Source organism: Ceratosolen solmsi, unplaced genomic scaffold (assembly GCF_000503995.2).
Source record: "Ceratosolen solmsi marchali unplaced genomic scaffold, CerSol_1.0 scaffold57, whole genome shotgun sequence".
NCBI classification, from domain to species: Eukaryota; Metazoa; Arthropoda; class Insecta; order Hymenoptera; family Agaonidae; genus Ceratosolen; species Ceratosolen solmsi.
The window spans coordinates 631,412-657,817 of NW_011948427.1; the positions used below are offsets into that span (position 1 = coordinate 631,412).

At 22.4% G+C, this 26,406-nt stretch overlaps 3 protein-coding genes across 3 annotated transcripts in view; 2 read left to right on the forward strand and 1 right to left on the reverse strand.

Moving 5' to 3' along the window:
* Nucleotides 1–7,479, forward strand: part of toy (paired box 6 protein twin of eyeless) — a 33,144-nt gene extending 25,665 nt beyond the window's left edge. Inside the window, exons 7-9 of the mRNA XM_011501059.1 lie at nt 1,926–2,161; nt 3,249–3,517; nt 7,055–7,479. Of these exons, the coding sequence (XP_011499361.1) occupies nt 1,926–2,161; nt 3,249–3,517; nt 7,055–7,143 (594 nt within the window). The 3' untranslated portion in view covers nt 7,144–7,479. The remainder of the gene's footprint in view (nt 1–1,925; nt 2,162–3,248; nt 3,518–7,054) is intronic.
* A 7,544-nt stretch (nt 7,480–15,023) lies between these two features.
* On the reverse strand, nt 15,024–21,655 carry LOC105363524 (transmembrane 7 superfamily member 3). The gene is made up of 6 exons (XM_011501255.1): nt 21,483–21,655; nt 20,914–21,261; nt 17,888–18,156; nt 15,935–16,082; nt 15,315–15,491; nt 15,024–15,238 (listed from the first exon to the last, which is right to left on the reverse strand). Exons 1-6 carry the CDS (start codon nt 21,580–21,582, stop codon nt 15,024–15,026), a joined length of 1,257 nt encoding a protein of 418 aa, XP_011499557.1. The 5' UTR covers nt 21,583–21,655.
* A 2,004-nt stretch (nt 21,656–23,659) lies between these two features.
* Nucleotides 23,660–26,406, forward strand: part of LOC105363390 (caskin-2) — a 28,737-nt gene continuing 25,990 nt past the window's right edge. The window contains exon 1 of the mRNA XM_011501060.1: nt 23,660–24,176. Coding sequence (XP_011499362.1) covers nt 24,073–24,176 — 104 coding nt within the window. The 5' untranslated portion in view covers nt 23,660–24,072. The remainder of the gene's footprint in view (nt 24,177–26,406) is intronic.

Genomic DNA, 26,406 nt, shown 5'->3' on the forward strand with positions numbered 1-26,406 from the left:
AAAATGGGTTTTGTAATTGTATTTCTGAATCATTATTTCTATTTTTTTTTATTCTACACACAATTATTTTTATTAATATTATTATTATAAATAATATTATTAAATACTGAATATTCAATATTAAATAATTCGTAGGAAATTTATAATGATCTTGTCTTAAAGTTTATTTAATAAAATATAGGTTTTAAAAATTTACGTTCGAAGGTTTTCGAAATAAGATTGACCATCAATATGTCTTCGTTTTACACTAATTGATCAGAAACTAGGTTTTGCATAAAAAAACTACGAAGCTTACTTATTGTTTGGAGTACTAAAAAATAGATTTTTAAAAAACATTAATATAATTGTAACAAATTAAGAATTTATTATTTTATAGCAAAAGAATTATAGTTATCATATCATTAAAATTATCAAATGATTATTATAGTTGTTTAATTATTACTTAATAGTATAATAACATTTTTATTAAATTTTTTATGAATATTAGCAAATTATATGTAATTTTAATTATTGGACATTGTTTAATGTATGATGAAAATTATTTTTATACGTTAAACTTGATAATTGCATAAAAAAAATCTGTTAATAAATATAGATTTATAAAAAATGGAGAATAAACTGATGCCTCGTCTTGTAAGATATAAAAAATTTTATTATTTTGATTTTGTTGATAAATCTAATAATTCCCATGTATTAAAAATTTTAATAATGTAAGAGATGGTATAAGAGATTACATAGCAATCAACAAATTACTCTAAGAAAGTAAATTTTTCGAAATTTTTATTTGGAAATTTAAAAATTTACTTTTTAAATTTTTAATAATTTGTTCTTATTAATCATTTGAAGCATGAATTACAAATTTATCTCAATAATAAGAATTTATATAGAATTTTTCAACAATATACATGTTTTGTGGTAGTTTATTTTTAATTCCTATTAAAAAAATAGTAAAGGATGAAAAGCAAATGGGAGGAATTTAATTTTTTTTTTTTAATTAATTACTTAATTGAAACTAAAAAATTCTAATATAATACGACCACTATACATTTTCATAAAGATATAAAAAAAGTAGAAAAATATAATAACTCGAACTCCCATTAGAAAAAATAGAGACTTAACATAATATTTGAAAGTATCTATTGATGAGAAAAAGGAATAAAGTAAAAATAAAGGAAGAAACTGAAATGATTAGTGATATTTAAGATTTGCTTGCAATGTGTCAATAATGCAATGACATATTTGTGAAATAAATTGGATATGATATTATGTATACCAAAAATTATGTTTTTTCTTTTAAATTATTTTATAAATTAAAAATTTAATATCTTACCAAGTGTAATTATATTATATATATTATTTTAAAAAATTGATTCTATTTAATTATAAATATATATTAACTTAAAATTATTAAGAAAATACTAAACGAATTATATAATATTATGCCATGAAACAAAAATTATTTTATGCAAAAAATAATTATTTATGAATAAATTTTGTGTATTATCATCTCCCGTGATGTAGAGTAGACAGTCAACGTTTCATTATAATATATGAAAATGAAAAATCTGTTTAAATTCAATTTAAAATAAATATAACTTAAATAAATATTAAAAATACGCAGAATATAAGTTATAGTAGCAAACCTAACTAAACTGCGATTTGTCTACTTATTTAATTATATATCAAGTTTTGTATTAACATTTGGAAATTACTAACCGGAATATTTTTAATATCAAGTACATACTCAGGATTAACCAACGGTATTATGGAATGCATATATTGATAGTATACTGATTACGAATAAGAAAGTAACTGCTCAAGAGCAATAATAAAAAAGCCAGAAGTGTTGTGTGAGTGAGAACTAGTCCAAATGTATGGTACGAACCACATTGGTGTGATGACGATTTGCCGTTGGTTAATTGCAGGTGTGGTTCAGTAATCGACGGGCTAAATGGCGACGCGAGGAGAAGCTGCGCAACCAAAGAAGGGCGGCCGTTGACCAGGTGGTGGGCGGCGCAAGCACTGGTGGTAGTGGCGGTAGCACGACAACGGCACCACCCGCTGCAACTCCAGCCACACCAAGGATACCACTCAACGCTGGCTTTAATGCCATGTACTCATCGATACCGCAACCGATTGCGACAATGCCGGATACTTACAGGTAACTTGTTTACCTCTTCTATATTGACAACTAAATTAGTTTTGCCTGATCACTTATCATTAAATTTTTAAAGGTTTTAATTCGACCGATTTTCTTTAAAATTTCGTCAGATTTAAAATTCAATATCTTTTTAATATTGTACAAATTTATTATTTTTTCCTTTAATTATTTTTCATTGTATTATAAATTAGTTGCAATACTTAGTTAACTTAATATAATAATACACTTTTAAATAGTTAAATAATTAACGTTACAAGATAATTAGAAACGTAATAAACTATTTAGAGCATAAAGTTCAACTTTCAATATACGTTTATTCGCTACATTTTATATGTGTATGAAGCCATTATTATACAAGTCTACATATTATACCATTCTTTATATACTTATATGATGTTTATGTATGAATCAATAATAATTTTAATGATTTTCCATTCATTATAAAAATTGATACAAATTACAATGTAAATTATATGGAGAATGAATGTAGAAACTACCTCTTTTTAAATAAATCTGATATTTATATTTTCGATAAATGAAATCAATTTCATTTATTTGTTCAATAATTTAGAAACTATTTTTTTTTCAAAGATCACATAATAATATAAATGAGAATCGATATTAAATAATCTATGACTTTATATTATTTTTAATTCTTAGAATACATGATTTATTCAAATACAAATACAAAAATATTTTTAATTTAAATGTAAAAATTATAAAATTGGATTTGTTTAATTTTAAGATATTAAAAAAAACGATGTTAATTAATAAAAAAATATTTGATTTCTTTGTAGCAAATAAATCAAAATAATATTCAGCATTTAAATTATAAATTAAGCAAGTTAAATTTTAAAATAAAAATAAATAATAATTATACTATTTGAATTCATTATAAATTAAAAAATGTTCACATGCTTTCAACATTTTTCTACAATAAGTATTAAGAATACAGATATGATATCGATAGGACAATGAATAGAAGAGATTATTATAAAGGCATTCGAAAATATTGGATAGAGAAGAAACTAATATCTATGAGGAAGTGAGAGTCACTCAGTGATGTAAAATACCTATCTTGTTTCAGCTCAATGACGAGTAGCTTGGGGGGTTCGATGGGCGGGAGCTGCTTACAACAGCGTCCCGAGGGTTATCCGGCCTATGTGTTTCACGAACCGTTGCACTCACTCACGCAGTCGTATTCACACGCGGCTCACCAATCGGCCGCAGCCCACTCGCAACCCCATCGTGGTATCACGGGGAGTGCTCATGTAGCTGGCACCCCTAGTACCACCGGAGGTCAGTCCGCCGGCCCAGCTGCACCGCCCTACCAACCGACGACCTCTACCGCGACCGGTAAGTCTTCTGTCTTCAATTTTAATACAAATCCTATTGCAGTTTCTAATACATTAATTTTCCATTATCAACTCGTGAATACTTTTATCTCACCAATTTTTCAATGATATGATAAAATACGATTATATCTGATTTTTAAATACAGCATTACCATATATAAATTTAAATCAAAATAGTTTCTAACAACTATAACTCAATTTGCTTAGTACTAATATTTTGATTAAATTACTTATTACACTATAAATTAGCATGGCGATAACAGTGTATTACTTTTATGTACATATATATGAATATTTATGATAAAATGAAATTAAATATGTACTGTCTCTCATAATACTTTATAATTTTTTATCAATTACGACTTTATAATAAATCCAAATACTTTGATTACCTTCAACTATTTACTTAATTTATTCCTTTAAATATGTAAATGAAACAATATTATAAAAATATCTATCGATTGATTTAATATAAAGATTTATTTAAAATACAAGTATACATTATTCATAGTTACATTCAACTATAAAAATTGTAATCTTAAAGTCTTTTAACGTAATTGTAATCTTTTAAAATTGTAATCTTTTAAAGTTTACATTTATTTTATATTAGAGATATTTTATATATTATAATGTAAAATTAAACATACATAATTTTGAGTTAATTATATGTGGCATTATTTTAGAACGAATATAATTTTATTTTTATTATTTATACTTTTCATTCATGATCTATACAGGTAAAAATGTAATTTAGTGACTTTTTAAGTTACAAAATTATAATATTTCATATTAAGTATATGAAAGAATCAAATATTAAATATTTTTCATAAATATTAAATTTAATAAATGTGAACAATTATATATATTTATTGAAGTACATGTACATTATTTAACATTAGAAATAAATAGAATAACCTTTTTAATATGCAATTAATTTTTATATGGATGCTAGGAAGAAGTCAAATCAATATAACTTTTTTTAAATATATTAACATATACATATTCAAAATAAAATACTTAGAAAATAAATATAGAATTTTAATATAATTTAGAATTTTTTTATTTAAAAGAAAACCAATTAAACATTATAATTATAAATAATTTTTTGTATGAAATTTTTATATTTTTACAATAAAAATATTCTTTTACTATTCTTTAAGCCTTATTAGTTACTTGGAATTAAATTCATATTCATAAATATTTGTAAAGAGTGTATTTATAGGTTTATTTTAATATATTAATATTTGTAATGTGAAAGAGAAAGTTCCAAGGGTTAGTGGATTTAAAAGCGTTTTGAGAGTATTAATTATTGATTTGATTAACAAAACAATAAACTAGAGAATTATAACAACCTAAAATTACTATTATAATCTTTTCACATTAGTATACATCTAAGCAGTTTAGAATAAGGTTCTAGATGGATAAAGATAGCTTATAAAAAATTTATACGAAAAATTGTAAAAAGTACACATATAGTTTCATAAAAATAATTTGAATGAAAAAAATTTAAATTCAATAAAAATATTAATATCATTAAGTAGAAAATATTCATTATTAAAAGGATAAATTTTTAATAAAACTTAATAAAGGAATTTCAATAATTAAAATTGAAAGTCAATACAAATTTTATAATTTAGCTAACAAAAATACGTATTTGCAACACAAAAAAATAACTAGTTTTTCTTTATTGCCTTTCGAAAATATTTAGAAATGATAGTTAGTTATGTGGTCTGAAATTTATTTTGATTCATATATTTATAATGTACCAAACATAAAAGTAAAGCAAAATAAAGCCGACGTCTATGATATATATAATCAAATCGAATTATTTTATATCGATCTAATTGTTTATTTTTAACAGAATGAGAATTTATGTTTATAAGATAAAAATACTCATATAACAATAATATTTTATTTAAATTGCAATCATTATTAAAAATATTTATATTTAAAGTATTTATTATTAGACTTATAAAATTTAATGTCTAATAACAAATTAATTAATTCTATACACATAAATAATATTAAATCGAATAAAATAGTGTAATGAAATAGTTCGTGATACGAATTTGATGAGTTTTAAATGCATATTAGTTCAAATGGTTTATTAAAGTACTATAAAAGAATTACTAATATATTTGATTATATATATTCAATATTTGTACTAGTTATTCTTCAACATAAATCAAATTAATAACAATATATAATTAAAATAATATACATATAATAAATGATAAAATTAAATATAACGATGACTAAATTAAATACTTTTACAAGATTAATGTATTCAATTCTAGTAGATAATACATGATTATTCAATCTTAAAAAGTAGTTTAGCTAGTAAGATGGTAATAATACGTTTGTATATTCTGTGTAGATAAAAGAAAAATGAATACTAACTTTTAAATAAAAAGATCTTAAAATAAATCGAGCATAGCATCATGGTCTGAATGTGTTGATACAAAAAAGGAAAAATCGTAAACAAAAAGTAAAACGTGAGAACTTCTGGGAAAGTCCATCATACAAGTAAGAGAAAATTGACGAAAATATAAGAGTGAATTAAAGGAAGATAACTCTTTATAGTATAAAGGTTTTAAAAGAAATATTTAATTTTCTCAATCGTCACACTTTTAACGCATTTATTACGTATGTTTCTTCACTCTCTTTTTGTTTTTTAGTAAATCATTCATTTACTTTTCTTTTCTACCGTACTCTCATTACATTATTTCTCTCATGTACTATATTTGTTTAGTTATATTGGCTTAACTTATATTTTAGAACTATCTTCTGTTTTATTCCTTGGTAGCTGTAAAACTGTCAGTTTGATGATTTTTTTCTCTTTTAGAATTAAATATATAAGTATCTTTTAATTTTATCTCTTTCTTTAGTAACAAATAGAAAACAAGAAATAAAATATAAAGTTGTTGAGATATGACTGATGAAAATGTGGATATAGATGTGTTACATCTTGATTCTGATGAGCAAACGCTCAATAACGTGCGAACAGAAAGCTTAAAAGGGGGAGGGAATACGTCGACAGTAGCTGGATACTAAACGTTATTATATCGTTCTCTTGATGATATTATATAATGTGTATGTACTCGTGTTTTAGCGCCATTCCTCTGCATGCCTATATATCTGTATGGTCATACGTCCGTATGTACATATACATATGTAGTATATGAACAAAATGCATTTCGTTTTCTATAATTATTCTATAAAAGTTTTATTTTTATAGAAATTTTTAAAGAATAATATAATTAATAAAAGAATAATCATTATTAATAAATATATATTAAACATTTTTTAAATTAAAATATTACATAATTACTATCAATTTTTATTCAATGAAATGAGATAAGTATAATAACTATATTTTTTATTATTTTCAAATTTTTATGCGGGATCGTTAACTTGTACTTCATAGATCAGCTATATATTTAAATGTCAATATCTGTTACAAACGGTGAGAGCGAAAGAGAGAGAGAGCTTTTTCGATGGCAAACAAATATATGCGTCGTTTGCTTTATCATTACAGGTGTAATATCAGCAGGCGTATCAGTCCCGGTGCAGATTCCCTCGCAGACCCCAGACTTGACGGGAAACTATTGGCCACGACTCCAGTGATCTCAGCTCTTCGGGTTCCCGCCCGCGAGTTTGCTCGTCGGCCAGGAGAGCCCACCACTGACTCCATCCACCTCCTCTCCAAATATTTCATCAGCGGGTCATACGGCAAGGCCTCAATTACTAGCTAGTCTTGGTATCAGTCACCTTCAACAACAACATATTCAGGCATCAACGCATTCAGAGCTGATACCGAGCGCGCATTCAACAGCGGTTTCCGTCGGAACACCAGCCGCAAGTACAACGCCGGACAGCACACGGTTATACAATTCTGATACAAGCGAGTGAAACATGATTATTGTTTAAATTCAAATAATACTGAAAGACCTCGAATGAAAAGGGATTTGTAAAAGTTTTACCTCCTAGAATCGCTACGCTGAGATTCGCATCAAGGCTCGCATTATTTATATTTTTGGAGTTTTTTTTGCATCTGGTTTCTTTACACCTTAAATTTGTCGTTGCTCTCTCAGCTGTATTTGTTTCTTCTGTTTGAACAAATTTTCCTTTATAAGATTTGCGTTTATTAATTACAATGCAAATGTATTGATAAAAAATAACGATTCGCAGAAGAAATATTTTTCGTTTATTAACTTTTTATAGTATGGATGAGTATATCTAAAATATAGTAACAGGTATTGTTTTTTTACTCGCTTAAAAACATTATGTATACAACTCAAGGCGAAGGCGCATGTGATTAAAGATTTAAGATACTTTCTGTATAGGCGTTTTCCGTGCAAATGCTTGACATTTTTTGCGCAGAGTGTTCGAAAGTATAATGCCATTTTTCAAGAAAGTATTTTAGATTTATGATTGCTTTAATTTTAATTTTATTTCAATATTATGTTATAAAATCTTTAATTCTAGTTAATTACAGACTACTTTCTAATAATATATATTGCTTTTCAAGTCCTTTTATTGATATAATGATTAAACATAAACTTAAGTTTAATCTTAAGAATTCTATTTAATGTATTAATAAGCATAATAATTTTATTAAATTTATTAAATAAATTATATTTTATTTTATATAATAATTTTGCATATTATTTTAGTTATATACTTTTTATTTGGAGTGCAGTTATATCAGAACTCTACATAGTTTCCCAACTTAATATATCAATGCCTAATAAAACATCACAAATATGAATAGCTTGAATTTTGGTTTATTAATTAATATAACTATTGATAATGTTGCAATACAAATTTTATTTATTAATAAATTAAATACTATTAACGAAGTAATACAATTTTACAGTGACGAAGTTTCTTAAATGGCCTCTTTTTCATTATTAATAAAATTCTTATGAATCATAGCTTTCTTCAACTCAGAAAATAAATTGTAATAATAACAAATCATATAATAGATCTTGGAAAAGGTAAAAATCCTTTGAGAAAAAAAACGCACGAAAATAATCACTTTCATAACAAACTTAATTGAATTACCGATTGAAAAAACGAATAAAAAAGAAAAGCATTAATTTGGATAGACATTGATATCTTGTGCACTTTTTTCACTAGTTGTTATTAAAGGTCGATATAAGTAGTGTTAATCGTATATGTAATTCGAATGAATAAATGGGATCAAGTAAATCTAACCGAAGAAGGTAAGCGACGGGTTAACGGAGTATCTACTAAGTTTTCGAAGCTATAGAAATTTGAGTAGTAAAAAATCTTTTTAACTTTGATTAATCTTCGGCTATAGGTTCGTGTTTTGTTAAAACCGAAAATCGTCTAAATTAACAGACAATCATGGAGATACATATTATATTTACGATGCATGAAGGCCTCAGAAGGAGAGTAAAATTGGGACGGATAATTGATTCGTAGGACATAGGTAGTTGACGAGGGCCGTACAACTTATTTCTAGTCGATCGGCCATTGCACTTAGCTCTAACGAGATGGCGGTATCCTATAGCATTTCTGTGTATAAATTTAATAGTTGCATGGTGAAATATCTTGTTGGTGTTCTATTCCAAATTTATTTCTTTTGATTTCTCGAGATTAGCTTAATAATCGTTAGATCATAAGACAGACAATTATTTTACTTTAAAAAGTATACTTAAGTATTGTGAATATTTTTTAAAATCCTGAATATTTTAAACATTCATTTTCTAGAAATCAAATTTTCGTCATTATGCATAATACTAAAAATATTTATAGGTGAAAACAGATGAATGAAAAAGAATAAATAAATAGATGTGAAAAAAATTTATAACAAGTTATTAAAAATAAAGAATATTATCCCTTTTCAAATCCTTTTACAACTTTTTGTGTCCAACGAATTTTCATATTTTAAAATTCACAATTTATTACTGAGTTTTATTGATGTTGTTAATTTATAAATTTTATTTATTTATTTTATAATTTTATTTATTTATTTTATAATTTCAGTTATTTATTTTATAAAAATTTATTTATTTAATTTATAATTTTATTTATAAATTTAATAATTCGAGTATGTTTTAATACAATTTGTTTGTAAATTTAAAAAAATTAAAAATAAATAATCTTTAAATTTATGTTAATTACGTGTTTTTGTAACATAATTACAATATTAACATAATTACAACATAACATATTTACAATATAATGTTACGTATGCACTAAATTCAATAAATACTGATATTGTTAAAATTTTTTTAATTTTATTATTTTTTATAATTAATTTACTATAATAATATAATTTAATATAATAATATAAATATTTTATATTTAATAATAATTAATAATACTTCATAAATGTTTAAAGTTTTTAAATTTAAATTAAAGCTAATTTGAGAAATAAATAAAACTAACATTTTTATATAATAATTTCACGGAAAACGCATGTAAAGATTTAAAAATCATTTTTATCGAAAAATTTTATAGGACATAATAGTAAATTTGTGTTTGCAAATATCAAAATGTATGATATAATGAAAGCATTTGTAAATTAAATTAAATACAAAAAGAGTAAATAAATATATGAAAAAATTTTTTAATCTGTAATAGATTCTGCAAAGTCGATCCTCTACTATTTGTAAAAGATAAAGTCCTTCATTGACGGCAATACGTTATTTTGTTCTTTATTCTGTACAGAAGAACACATTGTAATATAGAATTTGTTATACTTATATTAAATCTTAGTGTATATTAGAACCAGCAAAATTTGCAGTGTAGTGTATATATTAAAAATAAATAAGTTTAATTACAAAATAAATAAAGAATAATTAAAGATATATAAAGTAACCACAAAATGTAGGCATAAGACGCCATCCTCCAAAAAATACACGTATTCACTCTGTATACATAATTATATAAAGATTATTGTATTCAATGTTTATTCTTAACATACACATACCTATATTATACAAATATACAGACTAATGCACAAGCGCACGCATACAAACTAATATATACACTTAGGGTTCAGTCAAAAATATAGTTTCATTAGTCATATATACAATTCAATAAACACCAATAACTGTGCCATTCAAATTTTTATTATTTATATTTGATCAATGAAAATGATCAAAATCTATATCTATATGTATTTCATGTTTAGTTTTAGAGCTCTGTTATCAAAAATAGTATTCATTTGTAATAACAAATATTGAAACATTCAATCATAAACAAATGAAATAAAATACTTATTAGTTTGTACAAAAAATTATAAAAAATATTTGAAAATTAAAAAATTTTAAAAGTATTTTTCAGTTATTCCATAATTATGATAATCAAACATTTATTTAAACAACAGTGTATGTAACAATTTATTTTTAAATTATATTATTTATATTATTTGAAAGATATTTTTTATGTTTTTAGATTATTTATCTCTAAACAAAAAAACTAATTACCTTTAAATTAAATAGAAAATAATTTTATCATGTTTAAAAATATATTCATTGGATTATATAAAATGAGCAATGATTTCATTAAATTTTATAAATATTTAATTTTTCATACTAAAAAATGAATATTGAATGCAACCTATTCAAAAAATATTTTAAACTATAATTTTTCTTCTAATTTCTTTTGATAAATTAATTGATAGGTATCCAAATTCTAGTGAATATAATGTCAATGAATAATAATACCATTAGGATACATAAGATTTTTTAATCAAGGCATAAAATAAATTAAAACATAATGCAATACTTTAATAAAGCAAATATATATATATAAATTACATTTTATCATTTTGTGCAATTTAAAAAAAAATAAATTGAAAATTGATTTTTATGTATTTGAAAATATTGAAATAAAATCGATATGATTTCATTTCAACCATAAAAATATCAATTATAATTAATAAAGTAATTAAGAACAAATAATTGGTTGACTTCATGCAACTAACAATCATATGGTTATTAATAAAGGAAAAGATTATATCAATCATAATACAACTACACATCTCTATATTTTCTACGATTATTTTATTTGAAATATTTTATTATATTGAAAGTTTTCTTCTACATTGTATTTAGTGATTATTAATTGCAAAAATTCGGTATAACTATTTAGTTTTAGTAATTATTAAAAATTAAACCCACTTATTTCGTTTTAATATATATATATATATATATATATATATATATAATGTTTTAAATAACTTTTAAAGCATTGGCTACAATACTTTAATATCGCGAATATAAATTAAAAATTTTATTGAGCATGTAAATAAACAATTTTGGAGAAATAAAAAAACGAATAGGGCATTTAGAGTGACATAATGTAAGATACAGTAAACGTAAATGCCAAGTATATTAAACAAGTAAATATCTTACAAGGAACTATTTTGTTTTTTAATAATTTTACGATACAGGATTGAAGGTATATACAATTTAAAATTAAAGTAGTATATCTGCGTGCGCGCGAGTTTTTTAAGTGCTTCAAAGAACGTCTGCTGTTCGTTTGTATTAATATACGATTGAGAATCTAATCATGAGAAATGAAAAGTTAGCTCCCATTATGCAAATTATTATTTGTTTCGCTGTGTTTTTATTACTGTATGTGTGTTTATTAAGAAGATTTTTTTTTTTAGTTCCGTGTAAAAGGCTTTTTATCAGCGAAAAATGAATGCCCTTGAAAGGTAAACATTTATTCCGTACAGTACAGTGTGTGAATTTAATGCACCTTCAAATATTATGTTTTATATTACATATTATTATAACTCTAAAATTAATTATTGTAACTATAAAATAAATGTATAAAATTATAAATATTTTTTTACACCTTACTTTTGTTTAAAATTACATAATTTAACAACTTAAATAAATACCTTGTATAATTTTTTTGTAAATAAAAATATTATTCAATTTAAAAAATATATAAAATTTAAAAATGTAGTTTTTAGTGTTTTAATTCTTTTCAATGAAATAAAAGTAATTACATTTTATTTCGAGTTCTATTTTCATGCATAATTATGTGATTTAATAAATAGAATAAATTAAAATTATTGAGCACTATATCAATTATATTTCTATAACACAATCGCACATGCGGTGTATCAAGTTTCATTCGCACATATAACTATGCATGCACGAATGCCATACTAATTTGAGCTTTAATGATGCACTGTTATCGTACCCATCACTATCTGTAATAACAATTATAAAATGAAATCATCGTGTACTAGTGTAAAGCAATAAATTAATAAGTATATTTAAATAAAATTATATCACGGCAGTAATCCAATATATGTGTTGTGAATATTAGGAAAAATATTGTTGCTGTGATTACCTCTTAAGATTGTAAGTAATAATCATTAAAGAAGACGCAAAAACAAATTATTAGGTGTCACAATTATCTTGATTCAATAAATGTTAATTAATTCAAACAGCGGCGATTATATTGCACGAGTATAAAGTAATGAAATCATACGAATGTATGAACGTACAAGTTTTGTGTACTTACAAAATCATAAAATTATTGTAATAACTTACAGTAAATCGAGTGAAAAGCTGCAAATTGAAATTAAAATAAATGTTACTGTGATTTTCTCTTTTAATGTAAATTTTTTTATAAAAATATAATTTATGTTTTGATTTATTATTTATTACTATAAACATAATTAATTATTTGTATTTTATTTGATAAATTATTAAAATTTAATTTCATAATTTTTATAACTTTCATGTTAATAAAATTTTTTTATTAATATATATTTTAAGTACTGTTAATACTTTTTAAATATTATTATTGACATAAGTTGAAAATCGAAACTGATTTTTTTGTACATTGCAACATAATATTTAAAAATGAGGATAAATTCAATGTAAATCTACATAAAATTTTAAATATATATATGCGAGTGTATATATGCATACTATTCATTCTCATCTATTTATTAATAATATTCATATTAAGTACATATTTAGATTATTCGAAATATTATATCCACTCAATTTTAAATTATATTTTTTTAAATTGTAGCAATTTATAAACTTACTTTGTTAAATTAAATAACTAAAATTTTTTTCTGTATTGTTAAATTATATATTTAGAAAATAATAGTCGAAAAATAATTTATTTTTAAAAATATATCATTTTATTATTTATTTAAGACAACGTTTTTATCCGCTTCTATAGCGAACAGTTCGCTCGTTTTGTAATAATGGTACTAGTTCAACATAACCGTTCTTAATTTGACAATAACGACAGAGAGTCCAATTGATTACATATATTCTCCATGATTTAAAAGTTGCAAGAAAAATCCAGAAGATGGTAAGCAATATATCTGTAAAATATTTAAATAATATTTAAAGGGATTGAAATAATATCTAAATTTTAGTATTCATATATTCTATATACCTTTATATTGATAGGGTGGTTGAACAACTGCAATATTAAAATTTGACACAATAGCTCGTCGTATGCCATTAATTAATATATATTTGAGATATGATCCAACAAAGATATCAATAGAAAATACAGTGGCATATGCTCCAATTAATGAAAAACAAAAATTGTTGCCAAGTGGTATAATTACATGAAACATCATGACAAGCATGATAAATACAATATATATTAACCAAAAATATGCATTATTTTCAAGATACAGTATTCCCACTAAAATAAAATATACTTTAAGGAAAGGTTTTGAAAAATATTAACTATAAATGTATATATGTTCAAAAATAAAAATCGATTTGTACGAACACGCGGATTTCTACGGAAACAATATATTTTGAAAATTATTTAAAATAAAAAAATGTTAGCAGCATTTCAATACATGAAATAATATATTAATTATAATTTATGTAAGAAATAATTTTGCTTTTTAAATTTTATGTAATGAAGTATTTTCCTTTCTTAACAAACATAATAGTACAATTATATGAATGTGGATTTTTTCCATTCAAGTTAGTTGTAAGAGATATTAAAATAACATATATAATTTAATATTTTTTATTTATAGCAATTTTTTGCATGAATATATACATAGAAATGGATAAAAGTTAGCTGGAGAGAAGGACATTGGTTAAACTGAAGATGGACTGAAAAGTGAGTGAGAAAAAGAGAAAGAAAGTAATGGTGAGAATAGCGAGATAGGCAAGCAGAGATTCTGAAAGTGAAGTTTCCACATGAGCAAACAATATTGATAGAACTATAGGGGGAGCATACCATAGATGGCTACTGACTGTGGGTCAAAACATTCATCCCTTAACTAAACTTAGATACTAACCTCAAGGTTACACTACATTTTATATCTATTTTTCCCGGAGTTTAGTAATATTTTAAATTATCCTTTGTATTTTATATAATTTGTAATAGTTTCATTGTCGTTCTAGGTTTTCCCACTCTCCATTACTTCTTTTCTCATTTTATTTTTTTACTTGTTCACTTACTTAATAATATGATAAAAAAATGTAATTTTCCAAATCTCGGAGAATTTTAAATCAAAATAAAAACATATTTTTATTGAACAAGTTATGTGTGATATTTCCATCAGAGTTAGCTATTATACCTGGTATAGTGAAATAGAAGATATTAAATAAAAATGTTCCAAGAGTTATCACTAAGACAACCATAGATGGAATCGTACTTTTAAGTCTTAAGAAAAACCATAGTAAGCTTGCTAATATCCCGAGAAAAATAGCCAATAGCAGAATATCTGAAATAAAGTAACATCTCAAAATCATGGTTTCATAAAATTTTAAACATTGACATAAAATGTTGTTTTACTCTACCTGTAACAACAATTCCGGTATAAGAAGATAATATAATAATAAATATATAACCAAAATAAGCTCCAAACATCATTGTCACGAAAAACATTGATATATCATTATAATAGCTTCCACAAGTTGCTAAGAAAACCCCTAAGATAAAACTTAGTATTGAAAATACTTTATCAGTCATGGATACTAAAATCAAACAAGAATGACTGTCATTTTTAATTATCAAATTTTAAAAAAATTATGATTTTATGACAAATGTGTACTATAATAAACACATTATAATATTATTCACTATATAATTTAAGGTCATAAGATAATATATAAAATAACTTCTTTCTAGAATTTACAATATCAAAGTGCATTAAATTTGAACAAAATGTGATCAATAAAATAAAAAAATACTAGATGGATTAATGAGAATCATTTGTTAAACCTGAGTTTTTAATTTAAATTTACATTTAAATTAAGTATATGTATTTTAATTAAGTACAGTCTACATACACTCACATAAATAGATTATACTAATTCATTTAATACTATAATTTATTTAGTATTTTAATTATTGTTAATTTTTATTTTTATTTGAATCTTATATAAAATATTTAGATTTTATAAAAAATATTTCATACATGGTGAAGCAGCATATCCATACGTGAAAATGGGTACATAAGCAGAAGAATAATTAGCTATGTGCGATACGATGCCGTAAACAGACCCCGTTCCAGGATATAAGCTATACATGCGTCTCATTTTAGACCCGAACAAGGACATTGGTATCTAAAGTATAAAATTAAGTTAAGAATATTTTTGTTTTATATATATAAATTGTTTACAAATAAATCTTTACAAAGACAGAAAAATATTTTTTTTAATCATCTCTTCTTTTTGTGTTCTATTTTTATTCTGATATTATCTTTTATATTGGAAGAATTTATTTTTATTAAAAACAATTTTTTTCATAAACAAAGGTTATTCTTGTACTATTAGTATTTACTGTTAAGAAAAGCAAATAAATTAAATTATAAACAATCATTATTACGTTATATATGTTATTCATAAAATATCGAAACTTCTAAATATATAATATAATTTATATAAATTTATTATATAGTATTGTATGTTCTTTGCCACCTACATTAATGTATATCCATAAATCATAAAATATATTAATATATTATACGATGTATGTTATATATACTATCGATTATACAGAATTTTGTAATATATGAAATTATAAGATAATAAAATTTGCTATAAAACAAGTTATATATTTGGATTTACAGAATTTTAATAAGAATTAAATTTAAAATTTTCGTATTAGTCAAAAGTGAAAATAGATTTTTATATTAAAAGAAAAGTATGCATAAAAGAATATTAGATATGAAATTTAAAGGTCTTCTGTAATAAGTCATTTAAAATTAACAACATTACATAAAATAGAATTTATATGTTAAAATTTCAGGGTGCTTTTTTATTAGTATAGATTAATATAGTATTTTCAAATTATATTCTATATTGTATTATATTGCATATAAAGTGTTTTGCTAAAAAAAAGCGACAGTCTGTAATAATTTCATTTAATCAAAAAATCTGTGTTATAATTTAAGTAATATTAGTATTTTTGTATCATGAGTATTTTTAATGTTTTATTAAATAGATAATACATATCGAAAACAATATATACATAAAAGAATATTTTAATTTCGTAAACGCTTATTTTTTTTTAGTACAATTTTTAAGTTTTGAAAAATTTTACATTTTATAGGATCGTATGCACTCTTATAAAAAAGCATTTCACTCCGAGAAATGGCAGATTTTTATTTAAAAATTTTCTTTCGAACATTATAAAAATTATTTTACATAAATTTTCTATACTTACGTATTTTAAAGTCAAGTAATTTAACAATTACATTTGTTTAAAGTTATTATTATTAATAACTTACAATATCATTTATGAACAGGACATTTTTATAAATATAAATTTTACTTCATGGGTAATTACTATTAATTAATCATTTCAAACAATATAAAATAATTATACATATGCACAGATTTAATTATAAATATACATCGAAAATTATTTTAATTTGTATATATTTTTCTATATATTTCTATATATAATAATAGAAAGATATTAACATGTGTATAAGAATTATATCGTATTCATTATTTAAGATAAAAAAAAATCGAATGAAGAGCAAAAAGAGAAAATGTTATTTAATGTAAACTTTCGGATTTAAAAGCTTAATTCTTTAACTATTTCTATCAATTGAAATATTTAATCTTTTATAATATTTTTTCTCAATTACTGCGAATTTACAAAGTGAGCAAGAGATAAGAAAAACTTAAAAAAATTATAAAGATATATAATTTATGAATAATAACCTAAATTCTAAAATCCAATAAAAACTTTATGAAAATTTTAATTTGCTAATCTCTTTTAATATAATGTACATATATAGTAATAGATAATATTGCTTAGAGTATTTTTAAATGCTTTTTACAAAAACGCATACAAGTGTGCACATAATAAAATAAAAATGTGCACAAAATATACAATTGTATATAAATAAGATACTCACAAAATTTGCATTTTTTTTAATGCTTTGGACAGTGAGCATTTGACTAATAGATAAGAAGTATGATTCCTTACTGAAATCATGTTCTGATATATACATGCGATAAGTATCATGTTGTACAGGATGGTTTTCGCAAAGCGGTTGAATATTTCCAATGATCGGTATAGAGGCTGGTTGAGCGTCGACAATTATGATATCTTTATTATATACCAGTTTTTGAAATGGTGACTTTTCGATATTAAACTCCATGTTACAACCACCCGGATAAGGTGCTATATAAATGAAGCAATTGAGTTAAATATCAAATATATTAATTATTATTATAAAAGCGTTGACTTTCATTATTATTTAATGTATAAAAACATTCATGCAATTTTATTAAACAGATTTATACTATTTTTATTTTTATCAAATACAAGTTAAGCCTAAAAAAATGTTTAATATTTATTAATAATTATTTATATACATATGTGTAATAAATTTATAATAAAAAAATGTTTTGGATAACATAGCTTCTTGGTAAATAGTTTGTCTGAAATATTTTTGGTAATGTTATTGATAATATTTTTTATAGTATTGAAATAACAATTTTTTCTACAAGACTTAATTAAATTTTTTTTGTAATTATGTTGAATTTGTCAACAATAGGCCACACTAATGTATACTTATAGTGTTTAGAAGGAAGTGTCCGGACAGAATCATCAAGTACTTACTAAACCATCATATCACAATTTACAAGTACCTTCAAAAACATTATTCATTTCTGTATATTTATATACAGACACAAATTTTTTTATTTATTAGTTAATAACAGTCTTACTCATGAAAATAGTAAGTCAACGAAAACATATATACTGTATAGAAAGGAATTATAAATATTATAAGATTTTATTATGATACATATAGTTAAATTTTCAAAAATCTACTTGAATATATTTAGAAAATAATAAAAATAAATTTATTGGAAATTATAATTAATTAACAGTATTAATTATTTTTGTACTAATACATATCTGGATATATATATATTGATCGCTAGTCATTAATGTAATATTATTAAAAATTCTGGCAATATCTCAATTTTTATTATGAAATGGCATTTTTTGATTGAACAGAAAGAGACTAATGATTTTTTGCATAAGTATTAAAATTATAGTAAAAATTTTTTTTAACGATTTTATTCAACACAATTACCAGAAATTTTATTTGAATGTAATTACTTTAAAATTATACAGTTCAATCTGGAAATTCATATAGTACAATAAAAAAATAAATAAAAATGTATTATAATAATATAATAATGAGACAAAAATATATTAAAATAATATAATCAAAAAAATATTCAGATAAAAAATTTATGAAAAACTTGTTTAGTCGAAATTTTAAGAATAAAGATATTAAAATATAAAAGCTAATATTTTTAAATTAACATTATAACATCTAGTATTTTTTCTTAATATTTATTTCATAAATTATAGGATATTAACATCTTATGAATATGAAATATATTACATGGATTTTTGTTCAAAAACCAGTTTTGTATCTTTTAGTATTTGCCTACTGCTGCAGCATACAATTTTATGATAAAGTATTGAAAGGAATATGGTTAATTAATAAATAAGTTTTAAAACATATTTGGTGTTTACTTTCAATATCGTATAAAAAAATGTTTAATTTAATGTAATATAAAAAGTAATTGAACATTATTTATGCTTTAATATATAAATGTATATTTATATAAATATATTTATGCAAAAATATCTTAATAGTTATAAAACATTTACTTTTATAAAATAAAGAAAACACGTATGTGCGCGCGCATACATGCACTCATCTATTTTAGAATCAGCTTAGTATTTTTCTTATTTATTTAATACTATGTATAAAAAATCAATTAAGATTTTTTATTATAAATAAAGAGCTTAGCTTACATTTAAATTCTCTACACTACTAAATACACATAAATAAATGAATAAATATGCATATTAATATGCTGTGCAAAATTAATAAGATAAAAAAATATTCCAATGATATAAATTATTTTAGCATTTTCAATAGTATAAACCGATTTGATTTCAATATGAAAAGTTGCTTTTACCGCCCACCAACTTTATCTGCTAATGATTGTATTGATTCCACAAATGATTATGACAAATTAATAATTCATGTGCAATGTATTCATAAGTATTTCTAAAATTTTGTACATAAAATTCAAATGAATTTAATAACAAAATATGTAGTAATAAACTTTTTGATGTAATATATATTTGTAATAATAGAAATATAATAATACAATTAATTTTATTACATTGTTATACAATGAATCTTAATTCATATTTTATATGTATTAACAAATTTTCATTATTATGATACAATTTAATTAATGTAGAATTGTTTTATTTGGTACATTAAAAAAAAGTTGTAACGCAAAAATTAAGTTATTAAAAATTTTAATTTCAATATGTTGATTACCGTTTTTTGTGTAGATTTTAAATTTTCTGTACCATACTACATAATTAATAGGTATATATAGTTATTAAAAATAATTTAGCTATATATTATATATATATATATATATATATATATATATATATATAATTAATGATAGCATTTATTAGATAAATAATAATTGTATAATTATGATTTATTATATTTTTATTCCATTAATTTACATAAATTTATTTCAATACAAAAATATATCAAAATTGTAATTAAGGCGTCGCTAAAATTAATATATAGCTTAGATTAGTTTATAAAGATATGAATTAAATAATTATAATTTAAATATATATTTACATCTACAATCAAGTTGGATACAAATGATAATACATAAACATACAAAATTCTATATTCTTTGATATTCAAAGATTAATAGCTCAATAAATATATTTTATTAAGTATAATATTATATCAATAATATTATATCATATTCTAATAATTAAACAAAATTTATTAACCACTTATAAAATTATAAATTATCACTTTGATTCTGATGATACTATCTTACAAATATTTGTAATTAAACTTACCATTCTTTGTATAAGCTACTACAGCTATCAAACCATGTACTATAAATGAATTTTTATTGGTGACATAAACTTCAGTGTTATTCTTATTAGTTTTAATGAAAAGCCCAATATTTGTACCATTTACATACTTTCTAGGTACTTCATCTATTATATTTCTATCATAGGATAATAATACACTATATACATAAGTATGAACTTGTATAATAATAAAAGATACTTTCTCAGGTATATCACTAATATGGATTATAAAATTAGTGTGATTATTTATGTTTATTAGATGCATAAATGCTTGTTCCTCTAATATTGATGTACTATAATTACTCAGGGAAATAATTTTTATATCACCATCTAAAATAAAAAAAAAACAAATCTACATTTTCGCTTTGTTTATAAATATTAAATGATTTATAGTAAAATTGTTAACTATCTAGATATTGAATACAAAAATTAAATTTTGTATATAAGAAGTAGTACTTTATTAATTATAATTATAATGTTCAAAATAAATGTAGTATAATTAATTAAACGGTTCTTATACACTTAAAAAAAACTTAGGTTAGGTAATTTACTTGACACGTGCAGACTTTTTTCTGGAATTTTTATTCCTTTGCAGTATAACAGATAACTACATATTAATAGTATTAAACTTTCATAAAAAATACGAATCATATTTACTGTTTTTGAAATGTGTTGATAAGGGTAAGCCTTTATTTTGAATATTTACTATACTCAACCAATAAAGAATTAGTACAGCGCAGAATCGAAAATACATTGAACTTTTCATATATCATGTCAGTATAGTTTAATTTGTTATTATATTCTTTATACATTTTTTTGGTAAACAAACCCAACTTCAAATCTTAAAACCTTAAAAAGATTTTTTTGTGACAGACAACGATGCTGTGTTGAGTAGTACTTATAATACTTTAATACATGTTTTAGGTATTTCATATATATAAAACATTAATACCATTATTAAATTATAAGAAGTGAAATAAAAATAATTGTAGAAATAGTTTTTAAAAGCAATAATATGCATTCTAACAAGATTGGTTGTCTTTCTTTACTTCTGACATTTGTTTCTCTATACATGTTTCTTAGGAAATATTAATCGTGTTTCTGGTGAAATTCATTAAAATAGTAATTACCCTATTTTTGATAGCAATGTCGATAAAAATTTTTCATTTTTATTTTGTTTTAGTATCATAGCGTTTAATACAATAAATTATGTAAACAAAATAATTCGAAAAATGGTAAAAAGAAAATTAAAAAAATTAAAAGAATTGTTTTGAGTTTATTAAATTTTAAATATAAAGTTCAATTTATATACTATAATTAGAGTTACGAATTTACATTATATATTTCAATATATTTTTTATATAGGAGATAAAAATATCTATAGGAACAACTATTTTAGAACGAACATTTTGTTTAGTTATATGTTGCTAGATATTTCAAATCATTACGAAAAAGTATAGGTTATTGTTCTCAAATTAATTGTAAGAAATAATTCATAAATTAACCTATTAAATATATGAACATTTTATGTTTGGAACACTATATATGCTTTTTAGTTTAAATTTAGTTTAAATTCGTGTATTATTTATATTATATATTCGTTTTATTACATTTACTTTGAAATTATGAATTGTTGTTTGAAATTAATTTTATTATAAAAACAATAATAAAAGAAGGAATATTTAATATTTAAACTACTATTATTTTTTTATAAACAAACTTAAAAATATGTTAAATCTTGTGATTTATTTGAAATAGTCAATCATGTGTTTAACATTGCTTTTACCTGTGATAACATATTAAAAATATTTACAATACTCGTTTAGTTTTTTTCGTACTGTTAAACAAAGAAATTAATACATATATAATTATTTATTATAGCTTTATATATAATAATTTACTATAGTTTTATATATAATTATTTTTAATAATTTGAACCTAATAATAATTGCATTTACAGTGAATGATTATACAAAGGAAATTTATTAATTATGATAATTTAACAATAAAATACAATTTTTTATTACTTGAAATTATTTATTTAAATATTACATTTTTAATAAATCCGTTTATATATATATATATATATGTTATGTTATTAAAATTATTTGTAAGTTTTTAAATATTTGTGATGTGTTGTTACAAAACTTTATTAAACACGTTATAATTTTTTACGTAATTAATAATAAGTTATAATTATTTCAATCATAGAAAATATACATTAAAAAATCTTTTAATATTTAAATACTAAATAATTAATGTAAACATGTTTTATATTTTAATAACTAAAATAAAAAAATAATTTCAATAATTAATGTGTTATTTTTATTGAAATATTTATACAGTATTCAATTTTATAAATTTAGTGTAATAAGAGTTTTATAATAAAAATATTGGATTCGATGGTTATAAGATATTAATAGATACCAATTTTCTACTGTGAAATAGTATAATGTTTAGTAAATTTTAAATTATAGTTTAAATTGTTATTAAAGTAAAAACAATAAGAGGAATTGTATAATAATTGGAATTGTGGAAAGTAGGTACAAACTATCAACGCATTCTGGTAGTCTAGTATATTATGCATTAGTTTTAAAATTTAATTCTGTTCATATTATATTTTTGCTCATTCTCTCCCTTTTCGCACTGATTGACTTCTATATCACCCACTCACTCACTCTGTTTCTCCCTCTCTCTCTCTCTACCTCTCATTCTCTTTCTCTCTCTCTCTCTCTCTGATTATCTATCTATCTGTCACGCTATTAACCTCTCACCAATATCTTTCATATTTTCCTTCTTTTACTTTTTAGAATCAATCTTATTCAATAGGACATTAGTAAAGAGTTAATTATTCGGCTGGGAATTCAATGCGCATAGCTTCATAGCAGACTGCGTAGATGTGAGGTATAGTGTAAAATAAATAGTATTCAAAGCAAACGCTTGGTGTCGCTTTAGTCAGTTTAGGCCAAGATGGCCACAATGCGATCAATGAGACTCTCGAATAAATCGCGTAGTAAATTACACTATATGCTAAAATAATCAACGATTTTAAGACGCGGCTCCGGCGTCGGGGTGTATCGAGGTGTAGCCGGAGACCAGGGTGGCCTGTGGTTTGCTCTTAAACCCGTATATAAATGGACAATGGGCAAGGACCAAGAGCTGCTCGAAGCAGCCAGGAATGGCAATGTAGCTGTCGTCGAAAAGATACTCTGGCAGCGGGCGAAGAGGAGTGGTCCCTTAGCAAGGTGGGTGTCGTTAGTCTGCCCATTCGCGTATGTCTTCTCCATCAACAATTGTGCCTGATGATCCAGAAAAGGGTATCTTAAAAACTAATTCGCGATCACGAACTTAAGAAGGGCTGTACGAATGTTTTTAGTAACCATTTGTCAATCTGGAGCGTAAGAGACAAGTCCTATTGAAGTACGATATTGAGTGCTCCCGAAAGCTGGAAAAAATAACATTCGAGCCAGTAGTGTGCTGCGTAAGTACGTACGTACACGCGGACGTTGTTCTCATACGTGTTCTAATATTTTTTTACCGTAAAAAAATTATCTGCTTTTGATTCGTCATGGGCTCGTTATCCAGAGGCATTTAAAATTTTTCAAAAAAATTAAATTTTTTTATTGAGAATAAAGTATAAAACTTACTCAAATATCTTCAAATTTATTTAGTACTATGGTGTCTATACTAAGATGTCTTTATAGAATAATTTGCTGTTTGTTATTATAATATATCAAATTTCAATCTATCGTTGAAATATACAGATACAAATAAAAAAAAACATTATTATAGGATATATTACGATATTTGAAGTTTTCCTATTTAAATTCCTAATACTACTATTACTACTATACAGTCATTGTAAAATAACCACCTGATTGATCATATAAATATACACGTCTTTCATAACATGGACTATTGATTTTCAATATCTATTTAAATCATTATGATACAGATAAATTTCCTTTTTTATATGAAACACTCATTTTTATTCTTATATAAAATTTATTCCTTTTATAAAATAAACTAACATCTACATGACGCATCATTATTATATAAATTTTACATTAGTATTAACACCATCATTTAAAAAACTGCAAAAACATCTTTAATATATTTATATGTTTACAAATGTACTTGATAAAATAAATGTATTTCGATTATTTTTTATGAATAGAAATTAATATATTTTATTGTTTTAGATATTAACGAAATCTATAATTAAATTTTTAATACAATATAATTTTAAATTATTAAATATATAAATATAGTATGTTTTTAATTTATATTTAATTTTTACTTATAGCAAATGTTGTAAAATGAGTAATTCATAAAATATAGCTACTGTCTTATTATTAATCCAATACAAAATTTTGTTTATAAAAAATTTTTTTATATAAGATGTAATGAAATTAAGAATGGATTAAAAGAAAAAGTGCTCCAGATATTATAAAATATATACTTAAAATTAAATATTAACTAATTAAGTTAATATTATAATATTAATATTATAGTTGATTATTTTTTTATTAAAATAATTAATGTTTAAGATATATTTACATGAATTCTCAGATGAGTACTTCTCAAAGTGTGCATATAAATCAGTGAAGAATTTATATTTTATAATTAAATTCATCCATTCTAGTAATAGTATTATATATATTATATATTTATATATATGCACATCAACAACAAACTTAGATATTTATATCCTTCAAAGCGGCTGATTTCTCTTCATTTTCAACATTTTAAATCTATATTTTTAAACATTGATAAGCCTTATACAATATAAAGAATTAAAAATTGTTTATAATATATGCAATAATATGTATATTTTCGTAAGTTAATAGATTATATTTTAAATCCGAATAATCGTTCTTTCTGTATATTAATTATTTAGTAAATATTTTGCAAAAACTAAATATATAATTATTTTATAATTTCGATCAAGTTTAAATTAAATTTGTTATTGTATAAAAATATTATTACATAATAAATATAATTTTAGAAGCTTTGGTAAATTTTTATGTCTATAACCAATTTTCTAATTTTATAATAACAAATTTCTAAATTTATTTTTGTTACATGAAAACTTAGTATTTCATTTTCTATTATGTGTTTGATTAGATTATCTTTTTTGATTGTCCTTTGTTAATATTGTGCATAAAATCTATGCAATATGAATAAATTACATTTGTCAGTCTCTTCTATTTTTTCCAACATATAAACATTTATTAATAAGGATTGATATATTATCCTTTAACCAATTCTTTCATTATTTATAGAATAGAAAGAATAGTTTAAAGAAAGAATATTTGCATAATATGAGTTAAATAAGTATGCTAAAAATATTAAAAATATTATTATTATATTTATAATATTTAAATAAATATCAAATAAATAATTCGTAAAATTATACATTTTCAAATTGAGATGTAGCTAATCTTATTAGTTGAATTTAAAAATATCGATAAT